At 40.9% G+C, this 20,088-nt stretch overlaps 1 protein-coding gene across 1 annotated transcript in view; it reads left to right on the top strand.

The window, feature by feature from the left end:
* Window positions 1-18,445, top strand: part of nfkb1 (nuclear factor of kappa light polypeptide gene enhancer in B-cells 1) — a 29,189-nt gene extending 10,744 nt beyond the window's left edge. Inside the window, exons 6-22 of the mRNA XM_074674409.1 lie at window positions 7,643-7,794; window positions 7,941-8,104; window positions 8,190-8,348; window positions 9,578-9,682; window positions 11,730-11,821; window positions 13,571-13,709; window positions 13,882-14,157; window positions 14,275-14,439; window positions 14,551-14,680; window positions 14,822-14,936; window positions 15,163-15,364; window positions 15,503-15,672; window positions 17,109-17,211; window positions 17,311-17,453; window positions 17,548-17,617; window positions 17,781-17,944; window positions 18,103-18,445. Of these exons, the coding sequence (XP_074530510.1) occupies window positions 7,643-7,794; window positions 7,941-8,104; window positions 8,190-8,348; window positions 9,578-9,682; window positions 11,730-11,821; window positions 13,571-13,709; window positions 13,882-14,157; window positions 14,275-14,439; window positions 14,551-14,680; window positions 14,822-14,936; window positions 15,163-15,364; window positions 15,503-15,672; window positions 17,109-17,211; window positions 17,311-17,453; window positions 17,548-17,617; window positions 17,781-17,944; window positions 18,103-18,309 (2,556 nt within the window). The 3' untranslated portion in view covers window positions 18,310-18,445. The remainder of the gene's footprint in view (window positions 1-7,642; window positions 7,795-7,940; window positions 8,105-8,189; window positions 8,349-9,577; window positions 9,683-11,729; window positions 11,822-13,570; window positions 13,710-13,881; window positions 14,158-14,274; window positions 14,440-14,550; window positions 14,681-14,821; window positions 14,937-15,162; window positions 15,365-15,502; window positions 15,673-17,108; window positions 17,212-17,310; window positions 17,454-17,547; window positions 17,618-17,780; window positions 17,945-18,102) is intronic.
* Window positions 18,446-20,088: the final 1,643 nt, after the last annotated feature.

Raw genomic sequence — 20,088 nt, 5'->3', positions numbered from 1 at the left:
ATGCAGAGGAGGAGGATGATGATGATGATGATGATGATTCACTGAGTCTGTCTTTGATGTTCAGCCTTTTTTAGAATTTTATGAATATTTTTCTCCTAAATTGAGAGCCTCGTCCTTTAAATGCAGTTTATCAGAACATTAAAGCCATGTGGGTTTTTGTTTTTCTACCTGTTCTGCTTCAGTGTGTGTGTGGTTCTCCAGAAGTTTTGAAATAACTGTTGTATAAGTCTGTGATTTCCAGAGAATGTCCTCTGACACTTCTCAGGAAAGACTTGGGTTAACCGCTCTTTATAACAGCTGTGCTAATTATAAACACAATACAGTCAATACAACAAGGTACATGTGTTTTCACTGTCATGAAAAAAACTACAAACCATTGAAATACTGATCACTTGCTCAGAGATAAACAAGTAAAAACTGTAAAGCAGTTTGTGGCCAAAGCTAGCAGCCTGGTTCCTTATTGCTCTGGTCTAGTGGTTAAAATAGAATAGAATAGAATAGAAAATATTTTTATATATCCCTGAGTGGAAATTCAGGAGTCACTTCAGCATTCAAGAAAACAAAAGTAAGAAAGTGTATGGAAAATGAAAAAAGGTCCATAAGAAAATAGATGATAACAGCTTGTCCATCATTGTCCAGTCAGCCAGCCTCCACCTCCACAGGGTCCAGGACTGAGCTTCTTCAGCAGTCTGTTCAGTCTCTGTCTCCTGGATCCTGTCTGCTCACAGCAGGTGAAGCTCTTCCAATGTGGCGTTGGTGTCTGGTGTTAGCTCCGTTAGCCATGTCTGTGAATAGCATGATGCTACTCTGCCTTCTGGTATTCCCTCTGTTGTTGGGCTAGCATGGCTAGCTCATCCATCTTATTGGAGACGGATCTTACGTTCCCAATCGTCGTCACCTCCTTCTCCTCACCTTGTGGGGAAACATCTGGCCTTACACCAGTTAGCATTGGCATGTTACAGGCTGCTAACAGCTTATTTCACATGTAAACAATGCAGCCATGATTACATGTAGAATCTCCAGACAAACACAGGAGAAAAAGTAGTAAAAATATCACTAAAGAAACAATGTTTGGTGTCCATGACTGACAAATGAGCCATACAAAGTAATGATCCACTCTAAATGCAAAGATGACGAAAAAAAGAGATGAAAAAACACAAGAAATGGACAAAGAAGAGAGAGCTGCCACAACAGGCAGGTCTTGTTAGGTCAAGTCACGTGAAAACGGGTTACATAAAATCATGCATCAGGTGTTTTAAAGCCATGTCATATAAAAGTCACATCATGAAATGCTAAGTTTCATTAAGTCTTTTCATGAAAAGTCATGCAACATCAAGTCCTATAAAGTAATGCCATGTAAATTTACATTAAATCATGTTGTTATAGGGGTGATTACAGCCCAGAGCCTCACGATGATAATATGATAATATAATATGATAATATCAGGATATTGTGATTTACTGGGATATTCTACACAGTTAACTATTTGGTTGAAAACAACCTTTCTATTTTCTTTTGTTTGAAATAATGAAAGTCAGATGCCGTGTTTCATTCACACACTTAACTTGAAAACATAAAGTGTATCAAGTTTGTGACATTAAACTAGTGTTGCAAAAAAATATTGGGTGAAAGACTTGGTTAGTTGGTGAAACTGATAAATGCCACTTGGTGTAACCAATTTTACTCATAAAAAAAATCTAATATTGCGCAAAACTTGACTATGATTATTGTTTAATCAGTCTACTACACGGTAAAAATTAAACTTTAAATGATTTTTAAACTTACTGATCCAAGAATAGAGAGGAAATGTTGGTGTTTGCGGCTTCAAAACCCACATCATCAAGTTTAGGAATAAGATATTTTGAATATGCTTTGAGATTAGATTTATTACACAGTTTATGGGCAACATCCAGCAGAGTAGCTCTTCAGTGCCATCTACCGCAGTGGAGGTGTGAAAGACGTATTATACTTCCAACTCACCCAAAAATATGAATTTTAACACAAATATGGATATTTAGCGTTGAAATGTCAATATTTTATCACAGGTCAAAGTATCGGGATAGATAGCAGTACTGATATTTTTTCACACCTCAACCAAGTTAGGTCAAGTCACATGAATTGAAGTCATGCAAAGGGTATGATGACACAATACAATGTGATGCAGTATATCTCATGAAGCACTCTGATAGAAAACAACACGATTCACTACAGTACAATACAGTATGATTGTTACAACATGATAGGAGGAGACATTGATTTCAGATCATGTAATGCCAGGCCACGCCACGTTACTTCAAGTTACATCAGGTTACATCACTTAAAGTCATGATGTAATGTGATGCAGTTCAGTCCGACATAGTGTTATATGACCCATGCAGCTAACTTTACCCCTGGGGAAATTTCTCCCGCTGCCCACGTTGAGTTGTCTTTACTATCGTTTAACTTATAGTTCATGAAAACCCGCACAGGCCTATGTCGTTAAACGAGCAACGTTGCTGATTGGTTTTTGATGAGACGGAAAAATGATTGAAGTAATTTACTAAATTTAGAGGATGACTAACTCTGGGGTGTGATTATTTTTGTTTGATCTAAAATATAAGATGATATCACAGTTAAACTTTTCTGTAGAAGAAGAGTATCCTGCTGGCCTGGACCTGTCCTGGTTTATACGATCTCTCCCACACACTCTCACACACACACACAAACACACACACACCTCGGCTGTGTTTTATGTACATTGGGAATTTCCTCCAATTACACCCACTCATGAAATTAAAGGAAGTTACATGGCGTCACAGAGAGGAGAGAAGCTCAGTGTCAGCTCAGAGATGAAAGTTAAACATGCAGAGGTGTAATATCCGAGTGAGCGCCCACTCAGACTCAAATACTGTCAGCTTCTGAAGCCTCTGACTTGACCAACACATCACTCCAGCGCTTCATGTTTGCACGACACCGAGAGCTGCTGAGAGCTGCAGAGCTCAGAGGAAAGACTAGCTCACACTCAGCAGTCTGTGATCATTTCCTGGAACCATTTCTGAATGTTGTTCTGCACCAAAAGCCTCTTTTCACTCACTTACTATTCATGGCGTTGATTTTGTTGCATTGAAAGGACATGAGTCCGAACTAGTTTCAAACTGTACCCCTAAGTGTGTTAATGAGATAAATTTTACAATATAATGATGAGTCTCTGTAATCAGTTTGAACTTGGTTCAAACGTACCCTTGAAAAAAAAAGTAGATAAGTGCGGCCTGAGTCGAAACAGAAGAGTTATTTGGAGCGCTAGTGACAATATATACCAACAATTTGTAATATCCAGGTTAATTTCATCAATTCATATGAATAAAGTCATTAATATAAATGAATCTACTAAATGTGTGAAAAAAGTAGTGTATTTAGGAGTAGAAAGTCAAACATAGTTGTACATTTAAGAAAAATATAAAAGTAGATTGAATTTTCAGTAAAAGCAGTTATTTCATCTGAATATTTTTCAGACAAGGGGGAAAATTAAAATGAAAAAATTCTAACATTCATCCTTAGTAGCATTTTTTAAAGAATAAAGTGGTAAACTCTCAAGTAAAAGGTCAAACATTTACCAAAACAAACTTGTACATTATTTCATTAAAAAGAAAATTTAGAAGATAATTGTCAATCAGGTGCCATGCAATGAAAGTGGTAAATTTAATACGAAAATTCAGCTATTTATCCAACAAAACAGTGAATTTATAAGAATGAAGCAGAAAACAGTAATAGATTAAAGTTGTAAATTTGTGTGATTAAAGGGTTAAAAAGTTAAACATTTATAAAAAGTGAATTTAGGACAGTGGTGATTGCTCTAAGACTGCAATGGAAGCTCAGCTTCCCCTAAAATGTCCCCAAAAAAAGTGTTGATATGTTCTGCTGTGAGTACATGTCATTGAAATTCCTTCATCTTTTGTTCAGAATCAGCTCCTATCACAGGTAACTGGCTCCACCTCCTTCTCATTCATCCCCGCAGCGTCTCAGTGATTTAACACAGTCGGACGCTGAGTGTCTTCTGACTTCAGCGGGGAAGCGTAGAGTGGGTTGTTCCACTGTGGAAACTGGACGGTCATTGGATAAACGCTGGGCTTTGTCCCGCCCATCAGATGCTCAGCATCTCTGGGGGTCTATGAGGCAGTGGGCTGGCCTGGACGCTGGGCTTCTGCATGATGATTGGATGATCTTTCTGAGGCCGAATCCCTTTTTGATTGACAGTGAAATAAGCCAGTCAGCGATCTTGAAGTATAACCCTCCACTGGAGCAGCTTCTGTTGAGAGGAGCTTCTCCTGTTCAAAGCTGCTCAAGTTTTACACCCGCAACACAATGGGCCAAGGCCGTTTAAGCAGTCTAGCTCTGCTGGCCATTGAGAGAACACTGGTAAAATCCCTGGAAAAAACACCTGGTTGGTACGACAGGGTCACAGATCATTTTCTTGAAAAGGAACGGAGGGTAGAATTTATTTTTAAATAGATAAACAAATTTATGATGTAAGCCGGAAAAAAATGAGCTTCCCCTCCTTTACTGACCAGCAGCCGCCACTGATTTGGGATAATATGAAAAAGTCAGGATAAAAAGTCAGACGTTCATTAGGATGGCGTCGTAAAGGAATGTGCTTAAACGGTTGATTTTAGCGTAAAAAATTGGACCTTTTTAAGAAAGATTTTATATATCCTAAATAAAACAAAATAGCCAAATTATTGGGAATAAAGTTGTAAAACTGCAACGTTAATGTCAAGTATTTGACAAAACAAAACTGGGAATTTAGGACAGTTATGTAAAAAATATATGACTAAAAAGTTGGACCTTTTTTTTAGAAAAAAGTAACACATTTATGTGATATAAGTGGTAAATTTGCAAGTAAAAACTCAGACATTTGTGTGCCAGTTTGAAAATGAGGAATGTGGTTGTGAAGTTATACTTTATTTCTGTCAAATTTCATGTTTTGTTTTGTGAAATTACCACCTTATCTTTTTACACATGACTTTTTCACTTCACACCTTTTCTGACCTTTTCTGAACCTGTCAGAGACAAAAACAAGAGATTTTGGAGGCCATGCTCTGACCCATTCAAGAGTTATGTTGCAGGCATTACAACTGGTGATAGGCAGAATTAATATACTGGAAACATTAGAACATTTTGTGTAAATGTAAATCCAATTATGATCCTAAACATGTAAAACATGACCACATTTTTTTTAACACCAGCTTCTGGCAGCCAAAGTCAGGAAACCATTGAACAATAATACTCGCTGCATTTCGAGGAACTGGGCTGGTTTGTGATTGGCTGTCTGAACAGGGAAGAGGAAGTGGGCTCGAGTTTATGTACTGCAGCAGTTGCAACGTTCCTGCAGGCGAATACCTGCAGCGACCGTATTCAACCCACAGAGCAGGAGCAGGAGGGCAGGGCTCTTTTAGATTTCCTCTCTGCCGAACAGCTCAGACACAATGCAGTGAAGTGATAATATGAAAATCAGCATGTGGGAGATGCTTCAGAGACGACACAAGAAAGGAAATTAGTGGTTTGAAACACTCAGACTGAATTTGACACCTGCCCAGAGGGTCTGAACTTATGATTTACAATATCTGCGCCGTGAAAATTTGGCTTGAAATGGCGAAAACATTTGCCAACATCCCATGAGGGGCCCTGCTGTTCACTTTTCATGCGATGGAGAAAGTTGTGAGTCATCTGTGTGAGTATGGGAAAGTGTTTTCAAACCACAGCAGAGACAAAATACCCAAATCACGTCTCAGTCTGAGTCATGGAGCATCAATCAAACCTTTCTGATCCAGTGATCCCTCTCAGGGTCTAGACTTTCCACGCCATTGAATATTGGGCTGATGAAAATTGCCATCTGATTCCAGATAATATACTTTTGGTAAAGTGTAAAATTTAGCCTTGAGTAAGCTTTTTTTTGCACATAATAATAATTGTTTGTCTAATCCAGGGGTCTGCAACCTTTACTATAATGAAAGCCCCCCCCATCAAAGTCGAGTAGTCTGGAGCCGCAAAACATAACACAGCTTGTGAAGTTTTATAAGTGAATTTTTTGTCTATTTATTTATGTCACAACAAAACTACTTTGAAATGAATTTAACATTAAAATATTGAGTTCTTTCCATATTTGTGTAAAACCAATAAATTAAAAACCAGCCCACTTTAAGATGTATAAAAAGCCCATACAGCAGCTGCTTAGCAGCTTGGTAAAATGTAAATACACAAAAAAGGATTTTTATGACTGTGGCTGATATGGCTGATGATTTATGGCTATGAGATGTTGCTTTGATCTCATTTTTCAAGAACAGTTTTGAAATCAATAAATTTTGTTCGTCTTTAATTTGGTAATTTTCAGAAAATGCTTTTTGCTTGTTCTGAAAATGTGTTTTCAACTGTCGTTTTTTTTGTTGTTTGCTAATTTCTTGCCACATGTATGCGTATTGTTGTTGAGAAATGATATTTTTTTGATTTGATGACAACAAGGAAAGAAAACTGGGCAGCAGTTACTCACAATTACTTGTAATTGTAACCAAATGTTTAAAACTCTATCATTGTTTCGCAAATTTTGATTTATTACGAATGCAAAGCGATTCTTTTTGGTGTTTTTGAAGCTATTCTTGGGAGATTTTTCTGCCTTTATTCAGAGAAGACAGTGCAGTGGATGGAGCAGGAAACAGGCTGGTGAAAAATGTCCTTTACTGTGTTTGCAGACTGATAACATTTTAAGGAGAGTTATCTCACCTTTGAAAAATGAAGAGGACAGTTTAGGCAACTGGCTGCAACTGTAGATTATTTAAATAATCAGTAACTGATAACTTTGAAAAATCTACACCTTTTGTCTTCATTTTTTCTTTATTGAAAACACAATTCATTCAAAATGAAGCCATTTAATCAAATTGGGGACATTTAAGGAAAATAGAGACACTTGAGCAGAAGGGCTTCAACTAATGTTTGTTTAAATAATTGATTAATATGTGGATTAATTGAACATAATTTTAACACCTTTTTTCTTCAATTCCCTGTATACAATAAAGAGTAATTATGCAAAATGATTTTTTTCCTGCAAATTTAAGATAGCTAGAAAAGTTGGGATGATGAAGTGTAAGGGCTGAAACTAACAGCTATATCCAATTAATTGATTAATCTACCTATTATTTTTTCGATTAATCAATTAATTGATGAATCAGACATAAAATTTATAACTGTTTCTTCAATTCCCTTTATACAATAACAGTGCTTTTGCAAAATGAAGATACTGGAGCAGATTAAGTACGCATGTGGAAAGTAGTGACTATTTAGAGGACAATTAAAGGCTGAAATTAACGAATATTTTAATTATCAATTAACCTGGGGATTTAAAAAAAAAAAAAATGAATGTATCAGACATAAAATCCACACATATTTTCTTTGGGTTTTTTTCACTTTAAACTTAGAAACAGATTTTAGTGAGAATACTTTTTTAACAGGTGACATTAAAGGAAAGTTTGTCAATCTTGCAAACAAATGACTTATTAGGGAAATGGTTTCATTAAAGCTGGGACAATATTTGAATTGGAAAGTGAAGGTTTTTATTTTGGTTAAATGATGAGATGTCCACAGGGATTGAAACTGAGGTACTTGTGTGTTTCAGATCTGTAACTACCAGGGTCCAGCTCGTGTTGTGGTTCAGCTAGTAACGGCGCTGACCCCCCACCCTCAGCTCCACGCTCACAGTTTGGTGGGAAAACAGTGTGACAAAGGGATCTGCATCGCCGACCTACAGCCTAAAGACTCAAACATCAGGTCCGCCTCACACACACACACACACACACACACACACACACACACACACACACACACACACACACACACACACACACTGTTCAGTTTAAGTTCACCTCGACAGCTCACAGTTTACAAACTCATTTGTGTGTTTTTATTTTTCTTAGTTTTCCAAACCTCGGCATCCTCCATGTGACGAAGAAGAATGTGGCAAAGACGCTGGAGGAGAGGATGATCGAGGCCTACAGGATGGGACACAACATTGGAGTCTCCATCCACCCAGAGATCGACGCCCTGCTGGGAGAAGTCCGAGTCTCCAGAGAGCTCACAGGTCAGTCACAAAATACTGTTCACATCTTCAAACCTCATGTAATCTTCCTTCTCAGATTTAAACTGTTTCTCCCTTCCGTCTTCAGACCACCAGCGCAATGTGATCAGCTCAGCGGCAGCGCTACAGGCCAAAGAAATGGACCTCAGCGTGGTTCGGCTCATGTTCACGGCATTCCTTCCAGACAGTGACGGCGGTTTCTCCAGACGGCTTGAGCCTGTCGTGTCTGAACCGATCTACGACAGCAGTGAGTCAACGCACAGTCACGTTTATGCTCTGCAGACTCCTGAGTTCTGCAGATCAACCTTAATTTTCTTTAAATGTTGGGGAAATCCTCCTCTTTAGGTTTTCTGTGTGTTTTATTTCTCCTGAGCTCTCAGTATTGAGATTGAGCTCTGATATAATCTCAGCCCTGGTAGGATTGTAGTGAAGTCGTGTCAGGCCTGGTTTCATTTCCCTCTTCCCGCTCGGTTGGTTTCCGTACGCTGCAGCTTCCTCTCAGAGAGCTAAAACCTGCTGGTCGAGAGCTCAGGATGGTTTCTCTCTTTCGCTTTACTTTCAGTTTGTATATTTTGGAGTTTTCTATTTCCACTTTTAGCCAATGATTTTATTTTTTAGTCAGAGATTTTTTGAGGGAGCAGTTTCCCCCCAGTGGCTACAAAAGTTACTACAGTCGAGTGTCAGGAGTGATGATTCACATTTCAGTTACAGCCTCAACTTAAAAACAGATTTGTGTGTTTTAATCTCAAGGGTTCATCTTTGGAGATAAGGAATGAGTTCAAGAATTACAGCTTGATAAAGAGATGAAACAAACTTTACTCATCATCGCCAGGGGACAAATTAAATTTGTCAAATATTCATGATGAGAAAAGATCAAAGTACTTTGGAGGCACAGTTTTATTCGTGAAGATAAACATGTTAATTTTAATGTCGGTTGTCATAATGAAACAACAAGTTTCACAAAATTGCTTATTCCTTTGACTTCAACGATCAGTGATTCTTCCTATAAGAGCACAATAAACCAAACTGTCTGACCAAACTGGGTAATTTAATGCCAAAGAATTTTTTAGCTTGGCAACAGCGGAGGAGGCTGCTGGAGAGCTTACTAATGAGAACAAAATTAGTTCAAAATCAAAGCATACAGTCATGTTTCATCAATCATCATTTAGATAAAGCACGAGTCAAGTCAGTGGTATTGACTTTTATAGTTTGGCAGCAGTGGAGGAAGCTCCTGGAGAGCTGACCAATCAGAAATCAGGCTTATTATAGGGGGATGTTAAAGGGCCAGGAGCTGAAATTCTAGCATTCAAGACATCTTTAGTGTTGATGTAAAGATGCAGTAATGTGGGTGCCAGTAAAGCCAAGCAGCCCGGGTTTGAATCCAATGTGCGGCCTCCTACTCTCATTCTGTTTCCTGACCTCTCTAAATAAATCCAGAAAAGTAACTTCCTGCTATTCGTCTGTTTTCTCCTTCAGAGGCCCCAAACGCCTCCAACCTCAAGATCGTGAGGATGGATCGAACCGCCGGCTGTGTGAGCGGAGGAGAGGAGGTCTACCTGCTCTGTGACAAAGTCCAGAAAGGTGAGACACACTGGTCCATGACATCAGACCAACCAAAGGTTAAAAACTGTGACACACCACTTTCTGTCACTCTCATGTCATAAAGAAAGGCTTTATCCGTCATCTGATGTCACCACCTGCTGGAGGCTCTCATAAATCACCCTCACACACCTGTCAGAGGGACATTTTGTCATTATGTCAGTGATTTCCCTTTCACCGTTCTACTTTCAGATTGAGACTTAACAATCATTTGTCTCAGTTGGGAAAGTTTGTTTGAATTCAAAGTCAGATGGCGTCAGCATAACTTACCGAAAGATCCAACCAGAAAAAAAACTCCCCCTTGCTGCTGCTTTTGTTTTCATATATGACACAGGTTTTATTGTGGTTTGGGCAAATGATTTTTTACAAGGGAGGGAATTTACTTGAAAAGTTTATCCTGAGCTGGGGCCAAAATTCTGCATTCTTCCTACAAAAGTCTTGTGTTGTTTTGATTTATATTATGTAACAGATATGACATTGAAACCTCCACATCAGAGGTCGCCAACCCTTTGATCGCTATTGACCGGTCGATCTTTGAAGCTCCCCTAGTAGATCTTGAAAATAATACAAAAATGGATCATTCCTCATCGCGCATGATGGAGTTCCGCCCCATAGCTCACACATTATAGACAAATACAGACCATGGCTGTAAAAGTTGCTTAAGGAAATCAAATCCGCACTTCCTATGATCATTTACCAGTGTTTACAGACGCGCTATCATGTACCTCTGTGTTTTCTAGGTTGTAATGATTCACGTCATGACCTAAATATCCCGTGAGTTGCGGAGAAAGCTTCCTTTCTACATTATGTCCAGATTTATAAGATTCAGCAGCATAAGTTCCCTCTGTCACTCTGTGTGGGTTATATTCAATTTAATCAGTCTGTGGATTCTGTAATGATGAGTGCTGCGCTCCGGCACTCTCGTGTATTTCGCATCAGCTGATCGTTAATCCTTCAAGCCTTCAATAGGTAGATATTGCATTCACGCTGGTTGGGTTTAGAGATATTGGACTCAAAAAGGTTGGTGACCACTGCTCTAGATGGAGGAACCTTTTTGCTAAATTTTAAGTCCCTGAAATCACAATGCCATCAACTGGTGACCCCCCACTGTCGCTCTAGGTTTATCATAACTTCATAACATCCCAGATGTATGATTTCAAAGTATTTCAAAAGGCTTTAAGCAAAAAAAAAAAAAAAAAAGTTTATGTATAGCACAGGTGTTATCAATGTCTTTTCAGTGTCATTTTTGTAACAGGCGCTGTCCTATGTCCACCAAAAATGACCTTCAGGGTCTTGTAGCAGAAAAAAAGGCTGAAAACCGCAGATCAACACTTGTTCTGTTTTTCTTTTTTCAAACTTTGCCACAACGTATATTGTAATTAATAGAATAAATACGCAGTTTAAAACAACTCTAAATTTCAGTTTCTTTGGGGTAGCATTCTGCAACCCCTCAATCGATGTCCAGCTACCCTAGGCAGTCTAAACCCCAGGAAACACCTGGGTACAAGGACACATTTCAAGCTAAAGAACATGAGCTCAAAGTTTCATCTATAAAAGCTGAAGCTTGTACAGCAAAAAATGCCTCGACATTAGTGTCACAGTGGGTGGATTCATGCTTTCCTAAAGCAGCTCAGCTGGTTTTTATGAAGTCTTTATCTGAATGTATTGAGGTTTATCTCTATGAGTTTTGACTTTACAGTTCACCCGGTCTGAGTGTTTTTGTTCTGCTGGAGGAAGTCCAGCTTCAGGGGTTTCCCCCCTCGGATATGTAAATCCCTGAGGAGGAAGAGAGCCGTGTTATTTGGGATTACTGTTTCCAGTCCTGCTCCTGTTGCCCTTTTTCTTCCTCTTTGCTTGTTTTGATTTGTGTTTGTTGTTTAGAAGAACCAGTCAGAGTGGTTTCTGATTCAAACACTCAACGATAAGCATGAACAGTAGCATTTCTAGACCAAGAGAAAGCAGAAATGAGCCTCTCTGTTCTAATCATTTTGATTGATATCTATGTTAACTTCTTTATGTGTGTTTCTAGATGACATCCAGGTCCGGTTCTATGAGGAGGACGATACGGGCTTGACCTGGGAGGCTCTGGGAGATTTTTCCCCTACAGATGTTCACAGACAGGTCAGTGTGAAGTGTTAGAAATCCTTCTGTTCATAGTGGTGGAACAATCAATACCAGTCACAGTTAAAGCAGCTGTGGTAAAGGCGATAGTTTAGGGAGAGTCGTTGTGCCCAGAGATCACAAAGTGTATCAGTCTGAGAAGAATCGACCAATCAGGCGTCAGCAGGAGAAACAGCAGAAGTTCTAGAACTCTGAGAGGATCAAGAGCAGAACTCCAGAATCAAAACCAGAATTTTGACTTTTGTCTTAGACTCAAACTGGACAGGATGGTGCCAGGCTGTTCACTGGAAGCATGTTGTTCCTTTTTACTGTTTTGCTGATGATGTGCAGCTGTATCTGCTGTTCAAGGCCTGTCTTCATGGATGGATTTAAACTTCTTAAAATTCCGCTATGGTCAAGGCTAGCTTTTTTTCAGCTGAGGCTTCAAGCCAAAGTAAAATCATACTTAAGCAAAAAAGTTCTTGAAAAAGTTGCCCATGCTTTTGTTTCATCTCTCCTGGACTACTGCAATTCCCTGTCCGCACTGAGTCAGAGCTCAGCTGCCCGCAGCTCGTTCACAAAGCTGCAGCAGGTCTCCTCACCAGGACAAAAAAAAATCATGAGCACATAACTGGTACTTTCTTTACTGCACTGGCTTCTGGTTAGGCAAAGGATTGATTTTAAGATTATTTTATTTGTTTTAAAATCTCTGAATAGTCTGGCCCCTGAGTACCTATCTGACCGTATTAAGCTGCATCAGCCCTCCAGAGCCCTCAGGTCAGCTAACCCGGTGGTTTTAGATCCACGTTCGTTTTTAAAATCCATTGACTTTGTTTTTTTATGCAGGAAAGACAATTTATATGGTATTTTATTTCTATTTATATATGTATTTTGAACAAAGTTTATTTAAGATTTTTATAGTACAATGCAATACAATACATGATATTAGGTTGCCCTGACTCCCACCCCCCACCCACAGTAACATTGAGGAGGCCACTTAATATCAAAGAGCGTAATGAACAAATAAGAAGACAAAATCACAACAGCAAAAATAATAATAAGGGGAAAAAATAAAAAATAGATAACTATAGTTTAAAAAATTTAAATTAGATCACTGTAGACAAATAAAGTATAGTATAACATTTAACATTTTTATCTGTAAAAACTTGTCACCTGACCTGAATTTTAAGAAGAAGAAATTTAAAAATTCAGTAAAGACAGGGTCCAACCTTACTCTTCTCATCCTCTTTTGTAAACCTCAGCTCAACAAGTGTCTTCAGTTTTCTTCAGTATTCTTCTCTTGAGGACAGACCTCATGAAGTTTGACTTTATTACTAATCTGATGCTGTTTCAGCAAACAAGAGATTCAGATTTTTATCACAAGACAATCAGTCTGTGTTTTAGCTTCATACTGCTAAAGGTGGGCAGAGTGAAGCCTCTGTGGGACTTTACAGTCAAACTCAGACTCACAGAAAACATGTGAACAGAGCTCCTCTGGGGGATGTGATGAGCAAAGGATCGGTTTATATTGTGGACAAATTTTAGAGGACTCATTCACTTCTAATGAATTGTAAACAAGCAGTACACAGCAAGAGGAGGTTGTTGTTAACTTTATCTAAACTAATACTCCTAGGGATATATATTCTGTCAGATATTTGCTGATGGGCTTTTAGACCGATGAGATTGCCTTGATGAAGGGTTCAGCTTGTGACTTTGGCCATAAGTTCTTTGCAGCTAACCTTATCATGATGATGTGTTTTCTGTCGCCAGTTTGCCATTGTATTCAAGACTCCAAAATACAGAGACCAGAACCTTCAGAAGCCCACATCAGTGTTCGTCCAGCTGAAGAGGAAGTCTGACAACGAGACCAGCGAGCCCAAACCCTTCACCTACCACCCCCAGATCATAGGTGGGTCAGGAAGATCCTTTCACTCAGATCTTTACACCTTGTTTAATCCCAGGTTCAGTCATGTTACACTGAGGTGTTGATGAGCTGCTGTGATGATCAGGTGAACACCGCCCCCTGCTGGATCTGCTCACCCTGGTGAAGTCGTGACTGTGTTTTTAATCTGTGTGTGCAGATAAAGAGGAGGTGCAGAGGAAGAGACAGAAGACTCTACCAAACTTTAACGACTTCAGCGGTCATGGAGGAGGAGGAGGAGGTCTGTACCGAGGTGGAGGAGGGCCCGCTGCAGGAGGAGGAGGACCTGGCTCAGCAGGAGGAGGTCCAGGTTACTTCCACCAGGGCTTCACCACCTACAACTACGGTGGAGGAGGAGGAGGAGGTGGAGGGGGAGGAGGCTTCCAAACAGGATACTCAGCTAGTCTGGGAGGAGGAGGAGGAGGAATCAAACATGGTGAGAAAAAGAGTTTATTGGTGAAAAGTTAACATGATTTTAAGGGTTTTAAGGAAACTAGAGCTCATCTGTGTGTCACTTTATCACGTGTTGATTCCATGTGATGATATGTTTCAGCCCCTGAGGGTGATGCAGCAGATGACAGCAGCGATGATGACAGTGATCCAGACGATGACTCAGGTTCAGGGGCTGCACTGAGACTTTCAGGCCAGCCAGGAGGCCCGGAGGTGGGAGAGAGGATCGAGGAGAGAGGAATCAGTGTGGAGCCAGATGCAGACAATGGTAAAGAAGACGTCGTCCAGTTTATTTATCCTGCAACTTAAAAAATCTTTATTTGAGGTTAACTGAGATTTTTTTCTCGCTGTTAAAATTTTGTTTTTGTGTGTTGAACAGATGAGCGGTTATTTCAGGAAACCAGCAGACAGCTGGAGGCTCTCTTTAAATACTCTGTCACAGGTGATTCAGCGTACCTGCTGGCTTCACAGCGCCCCCTAATGGATGCACAGGATGAAGACGGAGACACGTCAGTAAACACAGAATCCAAAACTTAAACCTGAAAACTGCACACAGCATCATCATGTTCTTGGTTTATTGAACATCAAGTCTTAAAGATGCACAGATTCCTTCAGCAGTGCATTGACTCTTTTCCTGATTCTCCTCTCAGTGGGCTTCATCTCGCAGTTCTCCACAGCCAGCAGGAGGCGCTGAAGAGTCTGACACAGGTTGTCTCAGCTTTGCCTGGAGAGGAGGTGCTCAACATGAGGAACCATCTCTACCAGGTACTAAACCACAAATATCTGCACCTGAAGTGTCTTTTTTGTATGAACTGCCACGATGTGTGACCAGGAGAAACCAAACCAAACAAAAGAATGTGTTAGAAACTGAGGAGGTTGACAAAACAAATGTTAAACCAGACAGAAAGAAGTTTGTAAAATACTAACAATGCAAAATTTATTCAAGAATAGCAGTGAACAATATCTGAAACATTTACCTCCCTGTTCCCAGACTCCTTTGCACCTGGCTGTTATCACCCAGCAGCGGGAGGCAGTGGAAGCGCTCCTATTGGCCGGCGCTGACCCAACTCTGACGGATCGTCATGGCAACACAGTACTCCACCTGGCGTCCCAGCTGGAGGGAGGAGGGATGGTCCGCTTTTTACTCCAACACCCGGAGCTGAGGGGACTGCTGGAGCACACCAACACAGCAGGTACACACACACACACACACACACACACACACACACACACACACACACACACACACACACACACACACATACACAGTAACACACACATTCTCACACACTGACCTGTCTGGTAACCCTCCTGTGTTTCGTCTGTAACAGGTCTGTGTGCGATACACCTGGCTGTTCTGTCCAATCAGCTCTCATCCCTCAGGGAGCTGCTGGAGGCAGGAGCTAACGTGGAGGCTCAGGAGCGCAGCTGTGGACGAACTGCCCTCCATCTCGCCACCGAGGCTGAAAACGTGTCTCTGGCTGGATGTCTGCTACTGGAGGTAAACTAATCAGAGCACAGAGTGGAAACCTTAAAGAGGCGGTATCAGACTTAACGTGCAGAATTTCAAACCTCTATGTAGGCTGTAAACTGCACCAAAAGCTTTGCCCCAAAAAACATCAAAGTCTCTGCCAGTAGCCCTGCCTGTTCCAGAGGGCTGGCCAATCAAAATTAGGGCTGCAACTAACGATTATTTTTAGTGTCGACTAATCTATCAATTATTTTTTCGATTAGTCGATTAATCACGATTATTTTGAGTTTCAACCTAATTTGGCCTTTAAAAGGTGCAGACCTTTATAATTCAACCTGTGTTTTGCATTTTTACTGCATTTACCCAGAGTTAGGTTCTCATCTCTGATTGGTCAGCCCTGTGTCACGTTTGTTTGTTTGTTTGTTTGTTTGTCTTTATTTCATTCATGATGACGTGAAAAAATAAAAGTACTTGGCTATACAAAAAATAAATAGGCTAAATCTCAAACTGAATGAAGCAGGTAACAGGGAAATTAAGTTGTTGTACGCAGTGTTGGACAGACCGCTTATTAGTGACTTTGGGCTCGTTTTCTAATGTTTATTTGCTCATTGGGGCTTGCTTTGCTCTCTGTGCGATCCCGTCTGACTCTCCCCCAACTCTCCATGACAACGCGTTAAGTTTCGTTTCTCTACATACGCTACTTCCACTTCGCTCATGCACACTCCGCCCCTCCTCCTCCCCGCTGAGTGTTACCGCTGCAGTGTGAGCTTGAGAGTGATAAATTTCCTCTCTTTTCAAAAGTTAGGGGAATTTTTTACACTAGTTTGTCGCTTAGATCCTGAAAAACTGTCGCTAACAGAGAGTGAAGGAGACTCTCTAGATCACGTTATCAGACGCTAAACTCCGGGAGCTGTCAGGCTGTCCAAGCCGGAGATGCAGAGCCTCCGTCAGCGCACAGCGCTCTCTGGAAGTGGAGTTTTTCCTCATCAATTTTCCGCACGTATGAACTTAGTGATCTTTTCCCATAAAAGTATCCAATAACACAGCACCTCATGCTGTGAACTGAAGTTACAGATGAGTATTACCCCCTGGTATTTGATTTCACCATGTGACAACAACAATAAAAACAATAATACGACGCGTCGACTATTAAAATTTGCGTCGATGAATTTTTTTCGTCGACGTAGTCGATTATGTCGACTAATCGTTGCAGCCCTAATCAAAATAAAGGGGGTCTGTGGAGCAGGGAGCCTTAAAGAGACAGCATCTTTCAGACAAACACCAGGGAGAGAGAAAAAGGATTTTTATCAAGCTGTAAATCATGTAAAGAAGCTGCAGGGGGCCCCCTGGGGAAAGTATAAAGACTAAGAAAGCACAGTACCCCCTCTTTAAACTCCATCCTAATAGTTTCATTTACCTGTGGTACTTGTGAGAAAGGTCTGATGGTTTGTTTTTTTCGTCCTCAGGGTAACGCCAAAGTGGACTCTCACACCTTTAACGGCTCCACCCCTCTCCACATCGCAGCAGGGAGGAGCTCTGTGAAGCTCACTGCGCTCCTCATGGCTGCAGGTAGAATACACACACACCTTTCACAACAGCACACACCTGTATAGCTAAATGACATCACCATGAGTTAGAACAAGCGCTGTATCTCTGTTTGTGTTTCAGGTGCAGACCCTCACAGAGAAAACTTCGAGCCACTGTTCTTCAGAGAGGAGGAGTGTTGTGATGACGAGAGGGAGGAGGAGGAGGAGGAGGATGAAGGCTACATCCCAGGAACGACTCCTCTCAACATGGCTGCAAACACACAGGTAGGAGGACACGTTTTATCTGTGTCCTTTTAGCTTTCATAGTGGAGTCGAACTTGAGTTTAAAAGGGTGTTTTGTGTGTTTGTGTGTCTGCAGGTGTTGGAGCTTCTAAACGGTAAAGAGTACAAACCAAAAACTCCACAGAGAGACTTCATCCCTCCTCAAGGTGAGTTATTATCATGATCTTAACTTAAGTTAGATTTAAAGTTAATTTAAACTGACCTCCAGTGATTAAAATACAGATCAAAACTTCCAAACTGATGGTTAAACTGCAGGTGTAATGACAGGTTTCGCAGCATTAACGTCTTTCTGTTTTCCTGTGTGTGAAGGTGACCTGTCAAGCCTGGACGTGGAGGTGAAACAGGAAGTCTGTCGCTCTCTGGAGAGTGAAGGATGCTGGGAAAATCTGGCACACAGTCTTGGTCTGGGGATCCTGAATATGGCTTTTAGGCTGAGCCCGTCCCCTGCTAAAACACTGCTGGACAGCTACGAGGTCTGCACACACACACACACACACACACACACACACACACACACACACACACACACACACACACACACACACACCCAAACACACACGTCTTCAAAGCTGTGACCTCTGACCCAAGCTGTGATTGGAGGAGCTCTAACCGGTGTGATTTTGTCCTGCAGGTTTCAGGCGGCACGGTCCAGGACCTGCTAGCTGGTCTGAGGTCAGTTGGGGAGAGCAGAGCACTGAGTATCCTGGAGGGGGCGCTGGGTCACCACGAGGACCAGAAGACGCAGGAGGCCCTGAGCGCTCGGGTTCAGGACCTGAAGGTGGATGTTCGGATGGACAGCGGGGTGTGTGACAGCGGGGTGGAGCTCTCTGCAGCGTGATAACATCATCAGAGGAAGCAGAATCCATTCATCCACCTGTCGTCTAGTAACTATCCACCGAGGAACACTCCTCCTTCCCCTCCTCCTCCTCCTCCTCTTCCTCCAGGGCTCAAAGTTTCTCATCACAAACATTTTAGCTAATTTTTATGTTTTTTATGTTTGTAAACCCGATGTTGCAGAAAAAAAACTTAGGCGAAAACTGAAAACATCCCAGCAGTTCAAGGCATCAGATTAAAAAATATAAACAAAGCTTGTTCAGACGTGTTTCAGCCCACACTACACTCCAATATTTCTGTTGCTCCCTCAGGAAAATCAAATCATTTAAAGGGGCTGTGAGGAGTTTGAAAGTGATCTTGAAAAAGTCTCCCTTCTAGATATATGCCAGATAGTAATCCATACTTTAAAATGAGATTATCAGCACCAATATTACAGGTTACAGGTTATTTTAGATTGCTACTTCTTAGTTTCCCGATGGGGTCGAGCAGGACTGGATTGATTTATGGTACGTTGAAGACTCTATGACAACACCACGCTGGCTGACGAAGTTTAGTAGAGAGAAGAGACATCTGAAAACGATTTCTGAGATTAATTTTGTAGTGATGGTGGACACTGGAGCCTAACTGTCAGACAGAAAAAGGACAGAAGAGCAGAAGAAAGATAAACAGGAGAAAGATAGAGCACGAGCAAAAGGCTAAAGGGCTAAACTGTTTGTGCTAATGTTGATTCCAACCCACAGTCAGCAGTTATTCTGCAGTGGTCTGTTCAAACTTGAGAGTCTATCAATAAAATGAAGAGTGAGGTTACGTTAGCTCTGATTGGTAGATGACTGGCAGGACATAACCAGGATTCACTAACGTTACACATTACAGACATGTCAGCTGCGCTAAATATAGACGGCTACTAAACAAACTGACAGTGTTTACTTGTTGTCATGTTAGCCTACAGATACGTCGTAGCACCGGGCTGCTGATAGCGCTACATATAGCCAGCTACAACAACGTTTGCTTGATGTCATGTTTTCAAACTGTAGCGCTACGTAACTGTACTGATAAATACCTTGCCTTGGTGCGTCGTACCCAGTAAAAAGTTGATAGTGGATCTGATCTCCATTTAATTCCAAAACAAACACACGCCCAGTTAAAAGTCCCATCTTCACGACAGTGTGCCTGAGACTCCCAGCCAGATGGTGGCGAGGTAGTCCAAATACAGCAGACCCTCCTCCATAGCATCTTTACAGCAACCTAACAAAACTGACTGTACACAAAATTGAGAAGCTTTGTCTTATTTTCCTTCAAAATAGTCTTTGACTTAATATCATTTACATTCATTTAAAGTCCAGAAAAAAATCTTATTTCAGGACATTAAAAGACAAAAGTGATGCTTGACTTGCTTGGAAAAAAATGATGCAATGGTTCTTGCGCAGGTTCTTCGTTGGGAACCTTGGTATGACTTTTAATTCATCCAGATAATCCAAACAAGCGCCATAACACGGAAGAAAATACCTCAAACAAAGGTACAACCAAAGTTAAGCTTATGCCCCTTTTTAATGCCTTAAAAAGTAATTAACACGTAGTTCCCAAAACTCGAGGCTCCAGAACCGAGGGGGTAGATTTGACCAAAGCCTGATCTGCAAATTTGTCCCCATTTGGGATGGAAAGATATTGAACAAGAAAAGCGAGATGAGAAAGGTTTATCTTGTCAGCATGTGAATTTGACCCTGAAGTTGTTGGGTTGCCAAACGTCAAACAGTACCAGTTTTTATGTAATGTTGCTTTAAAA

The sequence above is a fragment of the Halichoeres trimaculatus genome, unplaced genomic scaffold, assembly GCF_033239565.1.
Source record: "Halichoeres trimaculatus isolate MK-OKI-2021-1 unplaced genomic scaffold, fHalTri1.1 fHalTri1_scaffold_7, whole genome shotgun sequence".
Classification (NCBI taxonomy): domain Eukaryota; kingdom Metazoa; phylum Chordata; class Actinopteri; order Labriformes; family Labridae; genus Halichoeres; species Halichoeres trimaculatus.
This window is presented reverse-complemented; position numbering and strand designations above follow the sequence as displayed.